Source organism: Gordionus sp. m RMFG-2023, chromosome 1, assembly GCF_954871325.1.
Source record: "Gordionus sp. m RMFG-2023 chromosome 1, tfGorSpeb1-WG-v2, whole genome shotgun sequence".
NCBI classification, from domain to species: Eukaryota; Metazoa; Nematomorpha; class Gordioida; order Chordodea; family Parachordodidae; genus Gordionus; species Gordionus sp. m RMFG-2023.
In genome coordinates, this window is record NC_088775.1 from 6,522,383 (window position 1) to 6,544,273 (window position 21,891).

At 27.9% G+C, this 21,891-nt stretch overlaps 1 protein-coding gene across 1 annotated transcript in view; it reads left to right on the forward strand.

Annotated features, from left to right (window-relative positions):
• Positions 1-3,266: 3,266 nt before the first annotated feature.
• Positions 3,267-21,891, forward strand: part of LOC135931000 (inositol 1,4,5-trisphosphate receptor type 1-like) — a 72,701-nt gene continuing 54,076 nt past the window's right edge. Inside the window, exons 1-4 of the mRNA XM_065467845.1 lie at positions 3,267-3,373; positions 3,482-3,552; positions 3,607-3,737; positions 7,666-7,752. Of these exons, the coding sequence (XP_065323917.1) occupies positions 3,294-3,373; positions 3,482-3,552; positions 3,607-3,737; positions 7,666-7,752 (369 nt within the window). The 5' untranslated portion in view covers positions 3,267-3,293. The remainder of the gene's footprint in view (positions 3,374-3,481; positions 3,553-3,606; positions 3,738-7,665; positions 7,753-21,891) is intronic.

The following is a 21,891-nucleotide window of genomic DNA, read 5'->3' on the forward strand; positions in this document are numbered from 1 at the left end:
TTTCTTTCACTAAAACACTAGTGATTTGATGTTTGATATTTATAATATATAATTTTGTCATAAGATATTATATAAAACTAAGTATATACGAATATACATTTAAACAATATTTGATTTTATTGACATTGGATATTATCTAAAGTTATATATATAATATAAAAATACACAATTACAACAGTTATATCTATTCTATATATACATATAGTTTATAATATTTATTTTATAGACTTGTGAATAGTTTTATTATAGATATGAGACCAATTTAAGAAAAAGCAATATAAAATATTATTATTGACGAGTTAAGATGTCAGCAATATTAATACCCAACATCACACGTGTTTAATCTTAACGCCTAGCGTTTAAAGAGGTTGTTGGCTATTTCGACATATCCGAATTTATTTCCCACAGGTCTTTTGTGAACTAAATAAATGCTAAATTTATAAATTTCGGACAATATATACAAATGGAATTCCCCTAATGCAAAAACTAGCTAGAGTAATCTTGCAAATTGCAAAATAATTATCACCGATTTTGACAACTTTAATATTGTTAATAACTTAATAAAATTTAACCATGTTCACAGAGTTTTGAAAGTTCCTTATTTAATGGGTTTGGCATTTCCTCTAAGTATGGGCACGCCCCCCCCCCCATTTGGTGGTAGATTTGAAAACCCACATAACTGAATTTTGGAACTAACGAACAAAGAGCTGTGACTGGCCAAACTATTCTTAGGAAGTAAAGACCCAGATATAATTATATTTATTTAATACACTTTTAAAAGTAAGGAATTGGAGATAGAAGAAAATAGAGTGTAAGGAATTCTGTATTCTTTACCTATTCTTGCCATGATCGCCATAGCGCTGCTTGTATTGTATTGGTAAATCATATAAATAAATACCTTTTATGAAATAGTCCTTTAGAATTATCAGTAAAACGTTGGAATATAACGCAGACAAGACACCAAATAGTAATCTTTTATGGTAGGAATATCTATTGTTGTTAATTAAGTAGAGACCAGTTTATCTTTCTCTATATAATACATACCTTCATAAATCTTTGAAGTCCTTGTCTGATTGTTGCCTATATCGGGTGATGTACCCTGCGAGTTTGTTACAATTTTGGAATAATATTTTGGTCGATTGGTATAGTGTATTTAAAAAAGGGAGAAAAAAGGTGTCAAGTGTAAAATTCTACCTATTTTTACATTTAATTTAATATATTTTAATAAAACACGGAAATATAAACATGAAGTCGGGAATTATTAGAAGACCGAATAAGGAACAGATCAATTTTAGATCTACCCCTGATAAAATTTTATCTGCATTTTTATTTATTGTAAATTACAGGAATACCATAAGGGAATATGTTACACGGAGCTGGAATTAGATGCCCTCTACGTAGTACGCTTCGGTTAAGATGTTTTTAGATCTCTATTTAATAAATTTTGAAGATAGATAAAGATTATGTTCAGTAAATCGATGTAATCATCCGAAAATTTTTCAGAATTGAGTTAATTCGTGTTCTATTTTGCAAACCATAAAATAGATAAGTTTTTGACAGGTATAATAATGAAACTTTGAGACTGGACGCTCTTTATTCTTAGAAGATTATTACCATTAAGGGAGGTAGAATCAAATTGCAAATAATTATATCACTGAATCTATTTTTTAAATCACCGAGAAAATTATAGTGTTCTATAAACTTATTCTTTAACTGAGACATTATTGCTTGCTTTCTATGGGCTCGTAAAAATTCTATATGGGTGAATAAAATAAAGTATTCAACTTATGTATAACCTATGCAGAGTGTCTGAAATTTAATTCCAGTTAACATTAAACATTAGAATTTTAGTTTTCTCCTATGTCAGTGATATCGTTATTTTTCAATTGACAATATTCGACTTCAACATAAATCGTGGTTTTTAAGACATACTGAAAATTATTCTAACTATTTTCGGATATCAGCAATATTCCAACTTACTAAACAACGTTCAAATTTTTTCGTTTACCCCAATACTAACTGGTCTAATATCAAAATAGTTTTTAAAGAACAATTGATTAATAAAGAAGTCAACTTTATTTTAAATAAAGAAATCGATAGAAACTTGAAGGAAACTGCTTTTAAAAGTTAGCTTGTTTATAGCCTAATATAAAACAATGATCGATAATAAACCGACTTTGATGCCTTAGCATTATTTGTAAGTTATTATATTGGACATAGTGTTAGAACTCTAGACCCAAAAAAGAATAAATGTGTTATAAAAATGAGAGCTGTTTGATATGCAATAAAAAGCTATATATATTGGATGTGTAGAAATATGGAAACAAATAAGCTGACCTGCTTTTTGCAAGTTGCAACATTATTTAAAGAATAAGAAACAGCTGATTTAGCCTTGAATATTTTAAAATAGGCACCCTAAAAACATTAGGTCCTCTAAATATTTTTAGAGAAATAAAATATATTGAATTACATACTTAAGAGCTTTAACGATTTGGTTATTAATAAAATGTGAACATTTATATATGTAACAAACGTATATTGGATTTAATTTCCACTCTGAGTAACTATAAACACACACAAATATTGACTACCAGCAAATGGTTGGAGGACTGCATTAGCATTTTTTTGAGAGAGAAAAAAGGACAAGTCAAGATTATTTACAAATAATTTTTAATTCCCATCCACCTACTAGGAGATTAGCCCCCTAATAGATACATGGAGACAAATTATCACCCCCATTCCCCGGTCATCTATACACCAACATTAAATAAATTTAAGTAGATGGGGGTGGCTTATTTATTATTTTCATTAAGTAAGTAAGACTTTAATATTAAAAATGATAAAATAAAGATTACAATATTTTATCTTAAATTTCTATGAAATTACAAGCTTTATTATTTATTTATTTTATCATATTAAATTGATAGAAAAATAATTAGATGAGGAAATAGTTGATGAGTTGAAAAAGAAATGATTGATCTAACATATGAAAAATTGATATATAAAAATATTTTTTGCGAAAAAAAAATAAAATAATATACATATGTATATATATAAAGATTTTATTTATATTTTAATTATTATTATATATATTATAAAATAAATATAATGAAATGAAATACATAAAACTTAGTAATCAATATAATAAACTAGATTTATTGAAAAAATATATTTAAAATAACATTTATTTTTATTTAATCATATGAATAATAATTCGTGATTTAGATATACCCGGCATAACATATGTTTTAAAAAGCAGACGATTTAAATTTTAAAATTTGAATTGATAGGATATGAATAGCTTCTTACATATCGGTGATATTATATCATTATATTCAGAAGGGTCAGTCAGTGGCTTTATTTCAACATTAGGGTAATAATAATAAATAATTATTTATTTTATTTTAACTGAATCTCTCTCTTTAATTGTCTTTTTCATTCAAACCAAATTATTTTACATACATTTAAATTATAATTTTAGATTGGTCGACGATAGATGTGTTTTGCGACCGAATGCGGGTGACTTAAAAAATCCCCCATCAAAATTTAGAGGTGATATATTTTTTTCTAAATATTCTGACGATATTGAATTATATTATTTTCCAGACTGCTTATTCAAGGTTATGCCGCTAAATAGATATGCTGCTCAAAAACAATACTGGAAAGTGTCAAGAGAAAATGATAGTCCTTTGATAAACATAGCAACAATTGATCCAGCTCTGATCAAAAAATTACAAGTTTTCACAATTTATCGCTTATATGATATTTTATATAATAATTATCAAATATGGACTGAACCCGGAGCCGAAAGGGAGCTATCTATTTAGTAAAAATGTCCGATAATATTATAAGAACCATTTTAATTCGTTATTTTTAAGACTTAGGGCCTCGTTTAAAGCAAGCGTGAAATACCGCGATGTCACTCAAGCGATGCGTATAATTCATCGTTAAACGATAACATCACGGTTTTAGAATCACCATTTTTATATTTTTGAGTTTGAAAACAGAAGAATCTATAGCAAAACTCATATTTTCAAAACCGGATTTGCCCGAACCGTATATTTTTAAACAAACCCTTATATATTATAGGAATTTTTGGCACAAATAGGAACAGGCCGGTAGCCAAGAATTTCCATTAGGGGAGAGACGAACTGTTTGTTTGGGAGGGCCAATATTTTTTGAAAGGAAACAAATAGTTAGGCACTCAGAAATTTTTTGTTATTTTTATTGAAAATTTGTAAAAATAAATATAAATATATAAAATAATACTATATTAGAACACGTTTTTTTTTAAATTTTAACATAAAATCGAATAATTTTGGATTACTTTTTTTTAAAATATGCCATTAAATTTTATTTTTGTATCTTTCAATGACTCTCTAAACAATTGGAAGATCAAAAATGAAAATATTGAATAACTATGGGTGGTAATAAGTAATTATAATGTAAGGTATCTGCCTGAGTACCTGCCGGTGCCAGGGTCACTCAGTTATACTCCACCAGGAAAATTGGGGTACTCAGTTATACTCCACCAGGAAAATTGGTAGTTTGAAAAATTATTCATCCTCTTCCTAGTAATATATTCGTCCTCTTTAAAAAGATCGTAGTTTGATTTTTACTTTTAAACTTACTAGGAAAATAGATATTTTAAAAAAGTATTATCCTTTTCATGTAAGATCGTCCTTTCCATTTTTTTATAAATATTATATTAATAGTTGACGCATTAGTCTAACGTTTAAGTAATATCACATGAATAGCAGGAATTAAATCCCGCTAAAAGAATAGGTTGAGAAAAATCATAATGGAAACTGATAAATTCACCAACATTAGGGCCTTTTTATCGAGGAATAAAAAAGGCGGATATTGTTTTTTTCTAATGGTTAATGAGCAATTTAATATTTTTTAGTTAATCTTTTTAGTTTGTTTATACAATTATTAGCTAAATAAAATTTTTAATAACTAAAATTTTTCTAAAAAACTTGTTTTTTTTATATATTTCGATTTACATTGCTAATGGCAAATTAAAATTAACTAATAATTTTTCAAAATTTGGGGGCTGGAAGGATTTATTGGGACCAAGAATTTTATCCAGGGGCCAGGTTTTGGGGGAGAAATATTTTGGGGAGTCTACCCACCATGGCTACAAGCCTGAATAGAAATATTGCAACTTAAATGTTTTTTTCAGTTATTCGACTTATATCGTCCTTTTTGTGATTAAATATTTTTCTGGATACGGTCGGACGCCACATTAGATTTTTCTAAGTGCCAAGGTTTGTTGGCTTTTCAATTTTATGACAGGTTTGAGAATTTTCGGTTGGATAGAGATCGAAATGAACACGAACTTGTTAGATATAACAAAATTCTAAATAATATATTGGAATCATGTTATTATGCATAAATCCCTAAATACGATTAACATATTAGACCATCTTTATACATTTATCTTCCAAAGACTAAGATGATGAACACTTTTTTAAAAAATTTTTAGGGTTCCTTAGCTGACCATACTGTTGCTTGCATTATCATCGGCTTATTCAAAAAATACTTCAAATATATAATATTATAGGCCGATTCAAATGAATGCTCTGCACTAGTTAACCCCCATATTCTTATACCCCTTGCCTTCATACGATTTTATTTCACCATCGACGCCACTGGTTTATATACCAGAACCGCAATCGATCAAAACTTATGACTCATAAAGAAAAATATATTCTTTATTTACTTTAATAGGAGATTTTAACACCATCAAATTTTGAAATTTTGTAAATTCAATATCGATTTAATATATTGTATCTGAAACTTTAAAAATACTTGATTTGATTAAATTTAAAACCTTTTTTTTAAAAAATTGAACGCTCACAATTATTTTATGTAATTATTATTTTTATATCCATCTTTTTTTTTTTACCTTATACAAATTTATTATTATATATTCTTTTTTTATTTATAAATTTTAAAGCGTAAACCGGAATTTAATTAAGGAAAATCGATTAAAATAACAATTTTAAGTTCGATAATAACATTAATGTTTGATCTTTTATTATTACTTCGAACATTTAAATACGAAAATTAGCCGGGTCCTGTCTCACGCCCCCGACCCGGTTTAACGAAATTTTTCAAATTGGATATTGCTAAATTTTAGATCGCACTTCTCGTAAAAAAAATTTATTGATAGCTTCTCAATATCGATTTAGATAAATAAAATTGATCGGTTCTGTCGAACTTCAAAATTTTAACATTTTAAACAATTTTGTTTTTACGAATATTTTATTGAATGTTTATTTTCTTTATTTTAATATAATTATAGGTCAAACCAGAAATATATTACTTATTCATTTTAAAGATGAAGAAAAAATAAATAATATGCATAAAAGTTATATATAAAATGATTTATGTAAAACTTATGATTATTATTTATCTTAAACTTAATTGTAGCCTAACCTTGACTTAACTATCTATCACTTCCCCCACTTATGTATAAAAAAATCATTATACTAAAATATTATTTTAAATTTTAAAAGTAAGCATTACAACTGAATAAATAAAATATGTTTTATAATAAACTATAGTGTTTTGATGCTACAGATATTTTTGCATTCCGGTGTATTAACTGTGGTCAACATATACATTATAATGTTTTCTGTAATAAATTTATTCAGTGTATATCGAGAAAACAAAATGATTTTGCTTCCCTAACCCCATAATTGTAAATAAAAAATATTTTGTTTATAGTATTTAGACATATGTTTACGAATTAATCAGTGTTTGATTAAACTAAAGTAAGGGGGGGGGGTAGGGATATTTGTCAAACTATGAATAAAATATTGATTGATTTTTAACACGTATAATTTTATAATAATATTTATTATTTGTTAAATAATTTCAAAAAGGGAGACTGTTAATGAGAATAAATAAAACCCCTTTTTTTTATTATTTGGGATCTGACTTGTTAATTTATCTTTCCCTCATTGATTAGAAAGTATCCATTTTTTCTTTCATCACCAATGTTCAATTTCAAATAAAAATAGCTCGCCACACCTGTGTACATAAAAATAACTGGGTCAGCTGAAGCGGATCGAAATATGAGTCGCTCTATTTTAGATCTAACAAAAAAATTATGATAAATTTTCGAACTTAAAAAACTAATTAGCTCACAGATAAGGTTTTAGCTTGGGAATCTATTAAATACAGATAATACTTTAAATTCGTGTTGTAGGTATACATTAGTTAATATAATAACTTATTTTACTTTCGAATTATTGCTATTATTTAAGAAATTAAATGGGTTGTTGGATTGGAAGTCCTCCATGAGATTTCATAGTTTTTGATATTTCCTATTGTTTATTGATTTTCAGTTAAATTAATTCTTTAAAGGCAAAGGTATTATTTTCAAAATAAGCCAATAAAATTATCGAAATAACAGGTTTTTCTTAAATCTTATCCTTCTCACCTCACCCCTACTTTTGCTATAACAAGATGTATAATTTACTAATTTATAAAAAAACCATATTTATTTTATCATGATCATGAATAAACTTTATACCTCAATTTATCTTTCTTTCCCTTCCCTTCCATTCTCTTTAAATTAAATAAATTAGGATGTTAGTATTTTAAATGTAAATTACTTACATCCATTTAAAAAAATTAATATATAATCTATAGCAAGCCGCCGAATTGGAGAAAAAACAAAACGAAAATGAGGGTATCAAACTTTTAGGCGCGTTGGTTCAGTACGGAAATGTCATACAAGTAAATATCGCAAACTGTTAATATTTAAAAATTTTGGAGTAGAAATAGAATTCAACAATGAGTAAGTGTGTATAGAATATCTTTATTTTTTTTAAATGGAGAGGAGATAAAATGTATACTAAACATGCACCTTTACGATGAGGAGGAGGGTAAAGGGGGGGATGACGCAAGATCGACATTAAAATTGAAGGGGTGTATAGATGCTATCGTCATTAGAATACTGGGGGAGGAGTTGGCGGCATGATGTGTGCGATTTTTTATTAGCGTTTTTTTTTTACTAATTTTGTTTGAAATTCGTTATTTTTATTTGGGACCTCTAAAATACGCGCACTATTTTCTATAAATCATTAATTTTATTATTATTATTATTTGAAAAGCTTTTGTAAATTTAAAATTTTCCCACAAACATATTAAAATATTATTATTTTTTTAAAAAAATAAAATTATTTTTTCAAATCAATATTTTATTTGAAAAAAATTTCTCTTCTTTTTCTTTGAAAAAAAATGTTTAGAACTGAAAATCTTGATCGTTAACAATTTTATGAATAAATTAATATAAAAAAAATTGTATTTTTAAAAATTTATTATTGAAAAGTTATATAAAAGTTTTATCACGACCAACGATCATTTACTATTTTTTTTGGCTTGAACATGATTCGAAATCTAAATAAAAAATTTTTCCCAAAATAATATTTATCTAATGGATTTGTCTGTCTATAAACTATATTATTTAATGGTCCTTTTAAAAATGTGGGAAATATAACATTTTATTTATGCGTATAAATTTTTTTTAGCTAAAAGAAGAAGTAATTTTATTTAAAATATGCAAAATGAAAATTCTATCTCACCACATTTTAAAAAAATAGGACCATATCTAAAAAAAAACTTAAGTTTCCAGGGGCTTTACAAAGTTTTATGAGACTTGGACACTTATGTGCATCCATTCATAATGATGCTAGTGTTTTGCAGAGCGAAAATTTTGAAATATATTTATAATCATACATACCGAAGGGGATTAAAATTAAAAATGGATGGTACAGATCCATCCCTTAAATTATTATACCTCGGAGGATATAAAACAATCTGCTGATAAATGGGTTCCAGATTTTTAGGAAAAGGTTAGATCGGATTTTGTGAAATAATCATTACAATATAATAAATCAAAGGTATAAAACTTAAACTGAGATATTCATAAATAATAAACTAGTTTTAACAGATCAATGTACTAAAAACCAATTCTGTGAAAATAGTTATTCAAAATATATCCCCAAAATGATTGTACTTGATAATAAACCATATAGATAAACCTGACGATATTCATGATATTAATAAAGAAAATATTCTATTATAAAAATAAGAAATTTACTTAAAATAACATTTATCTAAGAGATGAGACTTGCATGGAAGCTATTGTTTAACATGAGTCAAAATCCCATAGGGTAAATCAAAATAGTGTAAATGGCGTCATCAGCTGATTTGCATTTAACTAAGCTTAAATATGCACTTTTATGAATGAATCATTAGTCTAGATAAATAATTTTTACGACTATAACTTCTTTCCATGCCAAACTTGGAATGTTGCCAAAAGTAACTAGTTACTTTAAAATATCTATATATATCTCTTAATAAATTTATTTAAATAGTAATATTTTTTTTAATGTTATAATAAATTAATTTGAAATTAAATTTATTACGCGTGCCTTTTTTTAAATTTTTAATATTGTATTAAAGATTGACCAGACCTATGAATCAGACAGATACAGAATATAATATGAATTCAGATTCTGACTTGTCATTTGATGAGGATGACATTCAATTGATTCAAAATGATGAAATAGAAATTGTATTATCCCCTTCTACAACTATTACCAAAAAACGGACTTAAATGTAAAAACACCTTGGCTAAGTTTCGAAAAATATTTTGGGTTTCACAAAGTGAAGGCTAGTTGCCGACTTAACGTCTCCTATATCTTCCAAAAATGTATATATCAACATCCAAGTCATCCATAGCCAATCTATTAAAACACATCTCTAAGTTTATTTGCTAGATGTACACGTACCATAATTTTTGTTTTATTTAATATTATATTGAATTAATAAATAAACTAACTTTTTATGAATAATTATTAATATTAATTAAGTATTCTTTTATAAAAAAAATTTCTTTTAGAGAACACATCATAACCAATCCTTAAAAAAAGGAAACTATAGATATTATAAGAAAAATAATTCAACCACATCACATAAAATAAATTAAAACAAATAAAAATAAACTTTGGTAAAACTACAAATTTTAAAGGTATCAGCAAAGATAAATTAGGTACACAGATTATTAAATATATGTTAAAGGGTAGTCATCCTTATTCATTACGAAGTTATCGCCCAATAAATACTCTGGAACCTAATATGAAGATAGACAAATCTTACTTAAAGAAAATCTAAATTTATTATTCAAATGAAACATATTTTAAGAGAAATTTTATTAGAGTTCAATTGTTTGCACAACCAACAGCTGCTCCTGTTGGGTAAGCTAATTTAGATTTAAATAACTTTGACTGTCTTCCCAGGTACAGAAGATGTTCTTGTCATAAGTTAAATTTAGTGTAAATACAAGATACCGAGAAGATCCATTTAGAAAATAATGAACTATAAGAAATCATATTACATTGCCATGCCAAAATGCTAACGTTTGTGAAATAAACTAATTAAAAGGAGATTAAATTATCAACTACCATATCGCGTATAACAAGAGGGTTCTTCTTATAAATCTCTGGTTAAAATACAGATACTCATATGACTGAAAGATGTGCAGGAAGAAACTATCAACCTTTAAAAGAATCAATATATGCTAGTTTTGCAAAAAGGTTACATAATCTATTGCTGCAATTAAATTTGGCTTAATGGAAATTTAAAAAAAATAATATACATTAATGCCTCAAGATGACCTTGGGATAATTAATCACTTCTCGAAAGTAACTTTTATATACCAATTCTACTTTTTTCATATATTTTTGTTATTTTTTTAATGTAATTCTTACAATAATTAATATGTATGATCAAGTTGAAGTATATACTAACTATTTTCCAATCATAACTATAATATAATATAAATAAAAAGGCCTTCGCTCATTCTATAGAACGGAATAGGGATTACAAATTCCCCAAAAATACGAATAATTATTTAAAAAATAGAGATAACGATTAGTAAAAGAAACATAATTTGTTAATTTTAAATCTACAACCGGATTAGAATTTACATTTTTTAGAAATGAAGAGACGCTTGTGAAGTCCCAAATTAAGGATTTACCTAAAGATCAAGGTACAGAAGATAACAGGTTTTTTGTCCGCTCGCTCATACTTTGGGTAGGGTGGTAGGGTTTTCTAAAATATTTTCAACATTGGGCGGGTGACGAGCTGGTTAAAGAATTTTTTAAAATTAATGGGCGGTAGGCCGGTGAATTTTTGAATTTTTTTAGGCGAAATGTGTAGAACAGGCTTTAATGTAATAAAAATAACAGTTTTATTTCATAATATTGTAAATACATTATAAAATAAATAAATAAATAAAGCCTTTAAAATAGCAGGCGGGTTAAACAAAATTTATAGATAAATAGGTGAGCGGGCGAAAGTCAGCGGGCCTTGCAGACCACTAAACATATTAATAGCTGCATGCCTTGTATATCTACCTTGATTGACTACATAGTTTTTCAGGACACGGTTTTCGAAGAAGAAATCTGTATCGTTTTGTATTAATAAATATTACGAACCTGGATATTATATATGTTAATGAGATAAAAAAAAATTGGTTACAGATTAAATCATGGAAAAATTTTCATATATTATTTTTTTTTATTTATTTTTTTTTAATATTTTTTTTTTATTTATTTTTTTTAAAATTTTTTATTTATTTTTTTAGATTGTCTGGATTTTGGTAGAAATTTTTGAATGTTACCTTTTTCTTTCAATTGGCGTATTTTTAGATTTTTTTTTTGATAAATAAATATCGTGTGGATTTTGAAGGAAATTTTTTGATACAATATCAAAGTTTTTTAAATTTAACATTTTACCTCTTTATGGATAACATAGAACTATTTTTGTTTTTCCTTAAAAATATATATATCTATATTATCATTGTATATATGTTATGTTTATTCAAATAAATTGATTAATTAATTAGTATACCTATTTTTATTAAATTCTTAAATATACTTTTTTTTCTAAATTCTTAAATATACTCTTTTTTTCTAAATTCTTAAATATATTCTTTTTTTCTAAATTCTTAAATATACTTAAGATTTTTTTTAAATTTAAAAAAAAAATAAATAAAAAAATATATTTAAAAAAAAATAAATAAAAAAAAAATTATTAATTTAAAAATTAATAAAAACTTGAACTTTATAAAAAAATAAATTGTTTTTCTAAATATATTATTTTAATAATTAATCCTTTTTTTATTTGAAACCTCTCATATTGAGCATCTTTCTCGCTCGTTGCTCGATTTTTCTGACATACATATTCATCATTCCTTCGCTATTTTTGCTCATCAATCAACAGACCTCTCACAGGCGCTTTTGCTTTATTATTGGCAGCATTTTTTTTTATTCCTATGGCCATCCCCCATGAACGCAAAATCTGCCTATCCTGCATGAAACCAATACATTTAACAAATGATGGAGAATTTTTTGTTCATGGACCAATCTCTAACAGGTGTCCGCATTCAAAACACACGCCTCTTTCTCAGATCACTTACTCGCTTCCCCTCTCTCTCATAGATCCCCCCCTAAACCAAGTAATTGGTGCCTCATTCTCAGATATTTTTCTTAACTCCACAAAACCAAGTATCATAACGAGAATAGGAGCGAGGATACAAGTATCTAAATCTCTCAGCAACTGCATATCTTCTCTTTTGCAAAATTTTAACAATGAAGAAGAATGGTTAAAATTTCTCTAAATTTCGGGTACAATACTTTCAAAATACCTGACATATCACTCCAAAAATCCTTAACTCAACAAATAAAAGAAGCCTGTTTAAACATCAACACTCATCTTCATGAGTCCCAAATCACCAGACATCCCAAAATCAAAAAAAAAATAACCCCACTTCGACAAAAAGCCTCATTGATTTCGAAGAAAATTGACAGTCTTAATATCAAAGGGGCCCTCAAACTCATTTCAACCAATGACACTCTGGCGGAATCCAATTTAGATACCTTAATTAAGCTTCGATCAAAGCATCCCACTACAACATTTATGCCAATATTGCCCCAACCCTACTCCCATTGTGCAGCAGACTTCACACAGGAAGAAGTAAGGAAAGCAATCCTATCTTTTCATCGGGATTCGGCTCATGGTCTAGATGGGATTAGACCAATTTTTTTACAGGACATTACCTCTCCTGTGTTCTGTACACAGGTTTCAATTCTCACTAAAATCACAAACTTAGTCAGCAAAATCCTAAATGGAGACGTACCCAGCTTTATTACCCCCTTACTCTTCGGTGCCAGACTCATCGCACTCCAAAAACCAAATAAGGACATTCGGCCCATCGCCATTGGTTCAACTTACCGTAGATTGGTCGCTAAATTAATCGCATCTAGAATCAAACACGATGCCGCACACATTCTAAGCCCCTACCAACTTGGTGTAGGGATACCTGGTAGGTGTGAAGCTGCTGTGCACTTAACAAGAATTCACCTTGAAAATAACCCAAAAAACGAATCCCTAGTAAAAATTGACTTCTCTAACGCCTACAACACTCTTTCGCGCAACACGTTCCTACATTCAACTTGCTTCCATTTCCCCGCTTACATTTCCCCGCTTACACCAAATTTCTTTTCTCTTGCTACCAATCACCAACAATCTTACAATTCAACAAAGAAAAGATACTTTCTGTCGAGGGTATCCAACAGGGTGTCCCTCTCGGATCCCTTCTCTGTAGTCTTGGAATCAATGACATGATAAAATCAATAAACTCTTCATGTACTCTATCGCTCCACGCTTGGTATATTGATGATGGAATCTTGAGTGGTCCCTGTAGTGAAATCGCCAAAGCAGTCAACATAATTAAAGAAATGGGCACAGCCATTGGACTTTCGCTTAACCAGAGCAAATCTGAATTCTCACATTTAAATTCTAATGCTCCCAACACTCACGATTTCAAATTCATATCAAGCGTTGAATAACACATCTAGGATCGCCTGTAGGAGGACACGAGGCAATAAGCACCTTTCTTCATTCCACACTCGACATACTCCTTAAACTGGAGGACATCTTTACACTTCTTCCATCACACAAGTCCTATTTTTGCTAAAAAATTTCTTTTTTATACCAAGGATTCTTTACGCACTTCGGTCAACACCAATTTTTAAATATCCTATTCCTCTCCAAACTTACGAAATAGGAATAAAGGACTTAACCGAAAAAATAGTAAATATCAGATTCAACGAAACCGCTTGGGCCCAAGCAACTCTTCCAACCAAATTTGGTGGTCTCGGCATCAGATCTCCACATGACTTAGCAATAACTACTATCATATCGAGTAGTCTCTTAACAAAGCCAATAACCACCGCCCATAATTCTAAAGAAGACCTTTCCTTAATCGTGGCTATGGATATTTGGAAAACAAGGATCAATGCTGATTCTCATCCCCCCACAACCCATAGACAGAAAGACTGGGATGCACCAGTGGTTGCTCGCTGCGTTGAAATCTTATCTAGCATGCAATCTACTGACCGCACCCTATTCTCTTCCCTGATCAATGGTACGGGACATGAGTTTCTTGAGGCCATCCCATCTACCAATCTTCAGCTTCAACTATCCAACAATGAATTTACCCACGCCATCGGCATTCGTCTAAATTGTTCCTTCACTCACCCTCACATCTGCTTAGGGTGCAACTCGCCAGTTGACTCGAAGGGTAGACATAGTTTACATTGTCGCTCCTGCAATGGACGATTCATCAGACACAAGCAATGTAATACAATCATCCAACATGCACTGAAATCCGCCCTCCTTCCAGTCTAGAACCAAAGGGTCTTTTTAGATCTGTCTGTAAACGTCCTGACGGGATCTCTCAAATCCCATGGAGGAGAGGCCAACTTTTGGTATGGGACTATTCCTGTATTGACCCCTTGGCCCCATCCAACCACGCCATCAACATCCTTGACCAGAAGGAACAACTTAAAACTTCTAAATACACAGAAATAATGAACGATCAGTGCTTCATCCCAATCATATCAACCACTCTTGGCACCTTCGGCAAACTCGCCTTAGCATTTTTCAAAAACTTAGGATCACAAATCAGCAAACTCTCAGAAAAACCTCGAGAGAGTTTTTTTCTTCGTCAACGATTATCCATAGCGATTCTCAAAGCTAATTATATCAGTTTCAATGGTAGTCTTCTAGCCAAAGAGCTATCCTAGACTACACTTACGTCCCTTTTTCATTTTTGTTTCCCTGCGTCACACCATCTTTCTTTTTTTTTAATAGTATTATTATATATTTTTCAAACATTTTTAAATATATTAAAACATAAAATATTATATTTTCGTTTTTTTTAAATACTTTATATTATTTGAAAATTGAAAATACGGAAACGGAATAAAGCGCATACGCCCTCTCAACGTTGTAAGTACAACAGAGCTACGCTAGGTTTTCCTCATTTCCATCTAATTGGAAGATTTAAGTTAGGTATAAAGTAAAATATGAGGAGCCCTTCACACGTTTGTGGGCAAGCCGCACGTACTTGTACGCATAATAGTTCATAAACTATTATTTAAACGTCTGTGGGCTGGAACAGATAGGGAGGACCAAGAGAACAGCCCACACCCAAAACCTACGGCCCTATTTATTTTAAAAAAAGGGACGGGAAGGTGCTCTGGAAATAAAATTTAAAACCTAAAATAAGAAATAAATATATGATTAAATAAAATACAAAGTACAAATACAATCACTTATCAGTTTATAACCATCCTTGAAGATATTTTCCATATTCATCACTCGTACCGGAAAAACCGAACCCCCAAAAATAATCCATGGATATCATAATAAAAAAAAAATAATATATGAAAATTTCCCCATGATTTAATCTGTTACCAAAAAATTAAATGATTTTCATGTTACAATGTTTATAATGTTTATAATGAATTTTACTTTGTATCGATAGATTAATAGAACAATTAATGATATCTAAATAATGGTGTATTATAAAAAATAAAGAATTTTTAAATTATTTTATAAAGATATTATCATTATTAAATAAATTTTATAAAAAATATTTAGATTAATTTGTTTTTATAAAAAAAAATTTATGTGTTAAAATAAATAAAATAAAATTAAAATATATTAAAAAGTAATTTCATATATATTAATCCACAAGGTGGCGCTTAACAATTATAATATATAAAAAAATTAATTGAAGTTTAAAAAAATTAAATAATGATATAAACACTAATCCATATCTCTAAACCCGAATTTTGGGGCCCATCAATTGCGTTTAAAATCTAAAGAGAGGGGCCCTGGCCCATACACCCTATAACACGGAGATGGCATTTCAGATATATATCCTTTGAGTCAACATTTATATCTAATATTATTTTGGTCATCGGGGTCGTCATTAGGGGATAAATGAACTCTGAGAATTAATGTATACATTTGTACCAGGGTATATTATATTTATACTTTTTTATCAATCAAAGTGTTTCTAATTTATTTTAAAGCTTATGTTTTAAAATACAATTCTCTTCTTATTGAAATTACTCGTATATAAATCCGAAGAGTTTATGATTTAATTTATTCTGAATAAAATTTTGATTTCTTATTAATTTGTTTCCTTTTTCCATAATTTTATTTTGAACTATCAGCTTATGTGTATCAAGTTTTATACTATTAAATTTATATCTGGTTTTGCGTTATTTATTAACTTACAAACCAATCATATAATAAGAAAAGTTTACATAGTTTAATTTCAAAATTTTCGTCTTTTCATTTATAACACAAAAAATAGTCCTGTTTTTTGTATTATAAAAGTTAGAAAGTAAATAGTCTCGAATAAATTTCAAAAAAATTGTTGTTGTTTCTTTTTTTTTCTGCAAAGTCAAAATTTTCAAATTGGGGAAGAAATATAATCAAAATATTTTTTTGAGAGAAAAATTTCCAAATTGGGGAGTGTCAGCCTTTGGCCGGGTTAATTAAAATGCCATTTTGGCCTTCCATTTATTCCTATAATTTTTACATTATCTTACTTAACAAATTCAGTATTGTAATATTTTTCCAAATAGGTGATATTTTATTCTTAGTTTTAAAGTTTTTTTTAATTTATACTTCTTTATAAGGGAGTTCCTTTATCTATTTTATAAATGTAATTACTTTGATCTGATAAACGAGACAAATTTTTTATAAAATATCATCTTTATTTATAAAAATATATTAATTTGATTTTCTGATTATCCAAAAATGTCATTTGAAATTGGAAATATGCAGGTGATTTTGATAATCGTGGTTGTATTTGTTGGATGTAGCAAGTAGATTGTTGATTGTTTCTATTTCAGAAATATTGAATGTTTTAAATGACTAGTTAATCATTTGCTTAGATAATAAATAAAATGAGATAATAACAAAGAATTATGATGAACTTGATTAAAAGATTCAAAAGCAAGTGCATGAACGGAATAAAATATCAAGATCGCAATAGATGTATTCCGCTAAAATATAATTGTGTTTTTCGTTTTAAATCAGAATGGCTTGTTTTTTGTGTTTGTTGTGTTATTGGATGTAAAAATTATCAAAAATTAACATCCATTAGGAAGATGGCAGTGTTGTTAAAGTAGCGAACTACTATTTTCAGTAGCGGTAGCTTTAGCGCTTAGAAATAGCGCGCTATTTCGCTAAAATTACTAAAATATATTTATAATTTTATATAATTAATTCTATAATCATAATCTTTTTATTTTATTTTATTTAATATTGAAATTTTAGTTTTCACAAATAATTAAAATTTTAAAATGTCGACAATAGATATTGATATTCTTGAAGATGGTACAGCTACAAATCATATTGACAACATAATTTCTCTGTATCGATTAAAATCATAAAATATGTGGGGGATGATATTAGCGCACAAATATTTTAAAGCGACGCCTATATATATATAGTATATAAAAGAAGGAAAGAAAGAAAGAAAGAAAGAAAGAAAGAAAGAAAGAAAGAAAGAAAGAAAGAAAGAAAGAAAGAAAGTAAGGATAAATATAAGAATATCACGTAAAAAATACTCCTTTTACTTTAAAAAAAATTACCTCAATGGAATAGCAGGATTCCGCATTAACTGCGCATATTTTTCTTTCTAAAGTTTTGAATTCATTCCTTTCTTTTTATTTTTCTGACAATTTTAATTTTAAAAGTTATTATGGTATAAATAAATATATAAAGATAAAACGTCGATTTTACCCCTTATTTTGTTCATTAGGTCCTAAAGTTATAATTAGCATAATTAAGGTTAGACTATTCCACCTTTGGAATTTGGCTGTGAAAAAAAAAAGATCACCTATATTGAAATATATGATTTCAAAATGTAAATTTTATAAAAAATATAGTTAATTTTTAAAACGGAAAATTTTCTTCTTCTTTGAAATGACTTTAATCGTATTTTAAATTTTCAATAATATGGAAATAAATTTATAATTCTATGTGGAAAATAACGCAAAATTGTAAAAAGGAGAAATTTTACATTATCTTTAAAACTTTTTAAAACTCCTAATGGAATTATAATGTATAAATTATTGAAATAAAATGCAATATTATATGAAATGATTTTACCATCGTAAAAGAAAATAATAATAAAAATTAATTTATGTATAAAAGATTTTTTTTTAAAAAAATAAACAAAGATCAAAAAAATTCTTCTATAAATTTTAGGAATTATTTTGAAATCGATCCGCTTAGTTCTTAGCCGGTGGGAGATTAAAGACGAAGAGTCTTTTAGTCAAAGAAAACTTTTTCCTAATTCCTTTGCGCACTTCGCAAAAATGGTTGTACAAATAATCTAATGTACCTCTTTACATACACAGTATTATGGCGGTGTCCTGTCAATTTAATTTGAATACTTAATAGTTTTTTAGCCTAGGCTAAACAACTTTTAAGTTAGGACACCTTATTTTTTGTTTTAAGGGTGCCATTGTATACTTTCGTATTTTATTATCATTTTTTTAAATTTTTTTTTCTTTTTAAGCTGTTTAGTAATAAGCCAATCTAAGGCACAGCCTTATATACTGAGTTTTAAATTAAATAAGAATATAAATTGGTAATTAAATATAAATTGATTTTTTTTTAAAAATTTATTTTATTATATATTAATGTAAAAGTAGCATAAAATAACAAGATGGGATATGAGTATAAGTCACTCAACATTTTTACATTATTTTTAATAGTGTTGTTGGTAGAGATCGCCTTGAGCCAATTTACGTTCAAATTCGAGCTTTATAGTAAAAGGGGAGTTTCTAATTAGCCGATTTTCTACAGAAGCGTATCTTGCCCCACCCGCACAAAAATTTTTACGGTCCCTCACAATAATCGGAATCCTCTTATAGTCGGTAAAAAAATTATCCCCCTCCCTCATGCTGGTTTGCGGTGGTGTCTGTTGCCTCTCTCATTATAAAGTATTCATGTTACATTGGTGTGGTTAAAAAATATTTACTATTAAATGGGGTTCCCCCCAATAAATTGGGAAAACGCAACCCCCCCCCCCCCCCCCTCCATTCCAGGCGATGTCTACAGTTAGTATGAATTCGTTTATAACTATTTTAACATTTCGTCGAATTGGGGAATATCGTTTTGATATGGTTTGAGAATTTAATAATAAATTTGTATTCACAATAAAAAGTGAAATATTTTATTTTAAACCCTTTATTTAGTTTTCACTTAACATTTATTATTATAATATTCGTGTTAAATCATCCTAGAGGAAATTAGGTATTATTAGATTTGTACGTCTACAGTCGTATCAGCGGTAGCGTTGCTTTTTATGTCATCATATTACACACCAACATGAAAATTATTCCGGACCGGGCCCTGCCATATATTTTAAAACCAAATATTTTAAATCGTCATTATTTGCTATAAATTACAAATAAATATAATGTATTTTAAAAAATCTTGGTCGGGCCGAATATTTAAAAAAAAAATCACCCAGACTGGGCCGTGCAATTGGTACCTATGCATCTGATTTATTGGATATACAATTTTTAATGATTTTATTCGATTTCAATTATTATGTATAGCACTTATTTATTAAAGATTAGAAGAGTATTGATAGAGTTCAAAGTGAGCCCAGCTATGGAAAATACACGTTCAATGGGTGTGATATATGCTAAATTTATTAGCTAACATTGAAAGTTTGAGATGATTGAATTCTCTTAAAACTAAGATAACAGTTTCTATAATACGAGGCTAAATAATAAATGGCCTTTTTTTCTAGACTAGTCAAATTGTCTTCTCCAAATTCTGGTCATGAGAACCAATAATCTTATTATAAATCTGAAATATCAGTGATCTCTTAAAATATGGAGTGAAAATAATGAATATTTTTTTTCCTAGGTTAATCAAATGGATTTGTATTTTTTTTTTCTCCAATTTTATAAGTATATTACTACTCTTGCTAAAAGTTACTTTTAAAAATAATTTACAGTTACACTTGCACTTGCACACTACATTCTTAAAAAAGTTATCAAGTTACATTATATAACTCATTTACTTTGACAGCACTACATTTTACCCATCTATCTTAGACCTTATAAATGGGTAATTCTAAATTAATTTTATTTTTGAATTTTTATTTTCCGATTATATATGTAAATTTTTAAATGATATTTTATATTTTATTACTTGAAATATGATAACTAATATTTTTTTATTTGCCTATTTAAAATAATAAAATTTTTAGGAAAATAATAAAAAAATAACAGAATTCGTTTATGGCGCCATTTATATTAGATAGGATATGGCCTAATAATTTTAGTAATTATATATTTTAAAATATAATTACCCATCACCCCCACCCATCCCTTCCTTATAAATTTATAATAAATGATAAAAAAATAGTTTTAAGGAGAGTGGGGGGGGGGGGGTAAATGTGACACGAATAATGTTTTTACTTTACGAAAAAATAACTCAATTTTTGGAATGTAACGATTGAACTCATTCATGATCTTTATATATGATAACACAAATTTAAGAATACTATTTTATTAAAAATAGTGTATAGTTTACATCAGGCGCTCCTGCAGAACGTTTGTTCAGGTCAAGGGAAGTTTATTTTAGAGATAGACGAACATGCCCTTGACAGAAATTTTTAAAATAGTTTTACTGTTAATCTATTATTAATCCTAAATTTTTAAGCAGAATGAATTTGTGTTATTTATTGCCAAGGTATAATCAAGGTTGGGGGCCTCGCAAATTTCCATATTCTCGTAAATACTATTTTAAGTTAATAAAAAAATTTCCCCTACACCCCAACCCTCTCTTTCACAAAAATGTATACAATATAATCACTATTAAAAACAATTTGAAAGAAAAATTAGTATAACAACACAACAGTTAATAACTTTTTAAAATAAAGACTATAATTCAAAATTTATAGAAATTTTTTTTTTTTTATAAAAATATACCTTTTTTAGGTGCAAATAGATATTAAATTGTAATTTTTCTTTCAGTGCCATCATATCTTTTCGTAAATTGTATTTTCATTTAAATTCTTCTGATTAAAATTTGTAAATCGCAAGATATTTTATATAACAATAAAAAAATTTTTTTATTAAAAATGAATATAAATTATTTATAAATTAATTTGAAAAATAGCTAGTTACTTTTGGGATGTATCTGTAACTAGCTATCTTTATTACTTTTTAAAGGATGTAACTTGTAACGCTACAATAAGTGTGTTTATTTCAACAAAATTTCTCTTTTTTATAATTATTTTTGTTAGGTTATGAGTCCTCTAGTTTGAGTTTTATTTTATTTATAGGCTCCATATTCTAGAGGAGGAGGGGGTTCTGTGCCTGCAAAGGATTCATTTATTTAAATTTTGTCTTTTCATTAGATGCTAACACCTGACAGCATAGGAATATCCCGGAATTCGTTATGGGGATG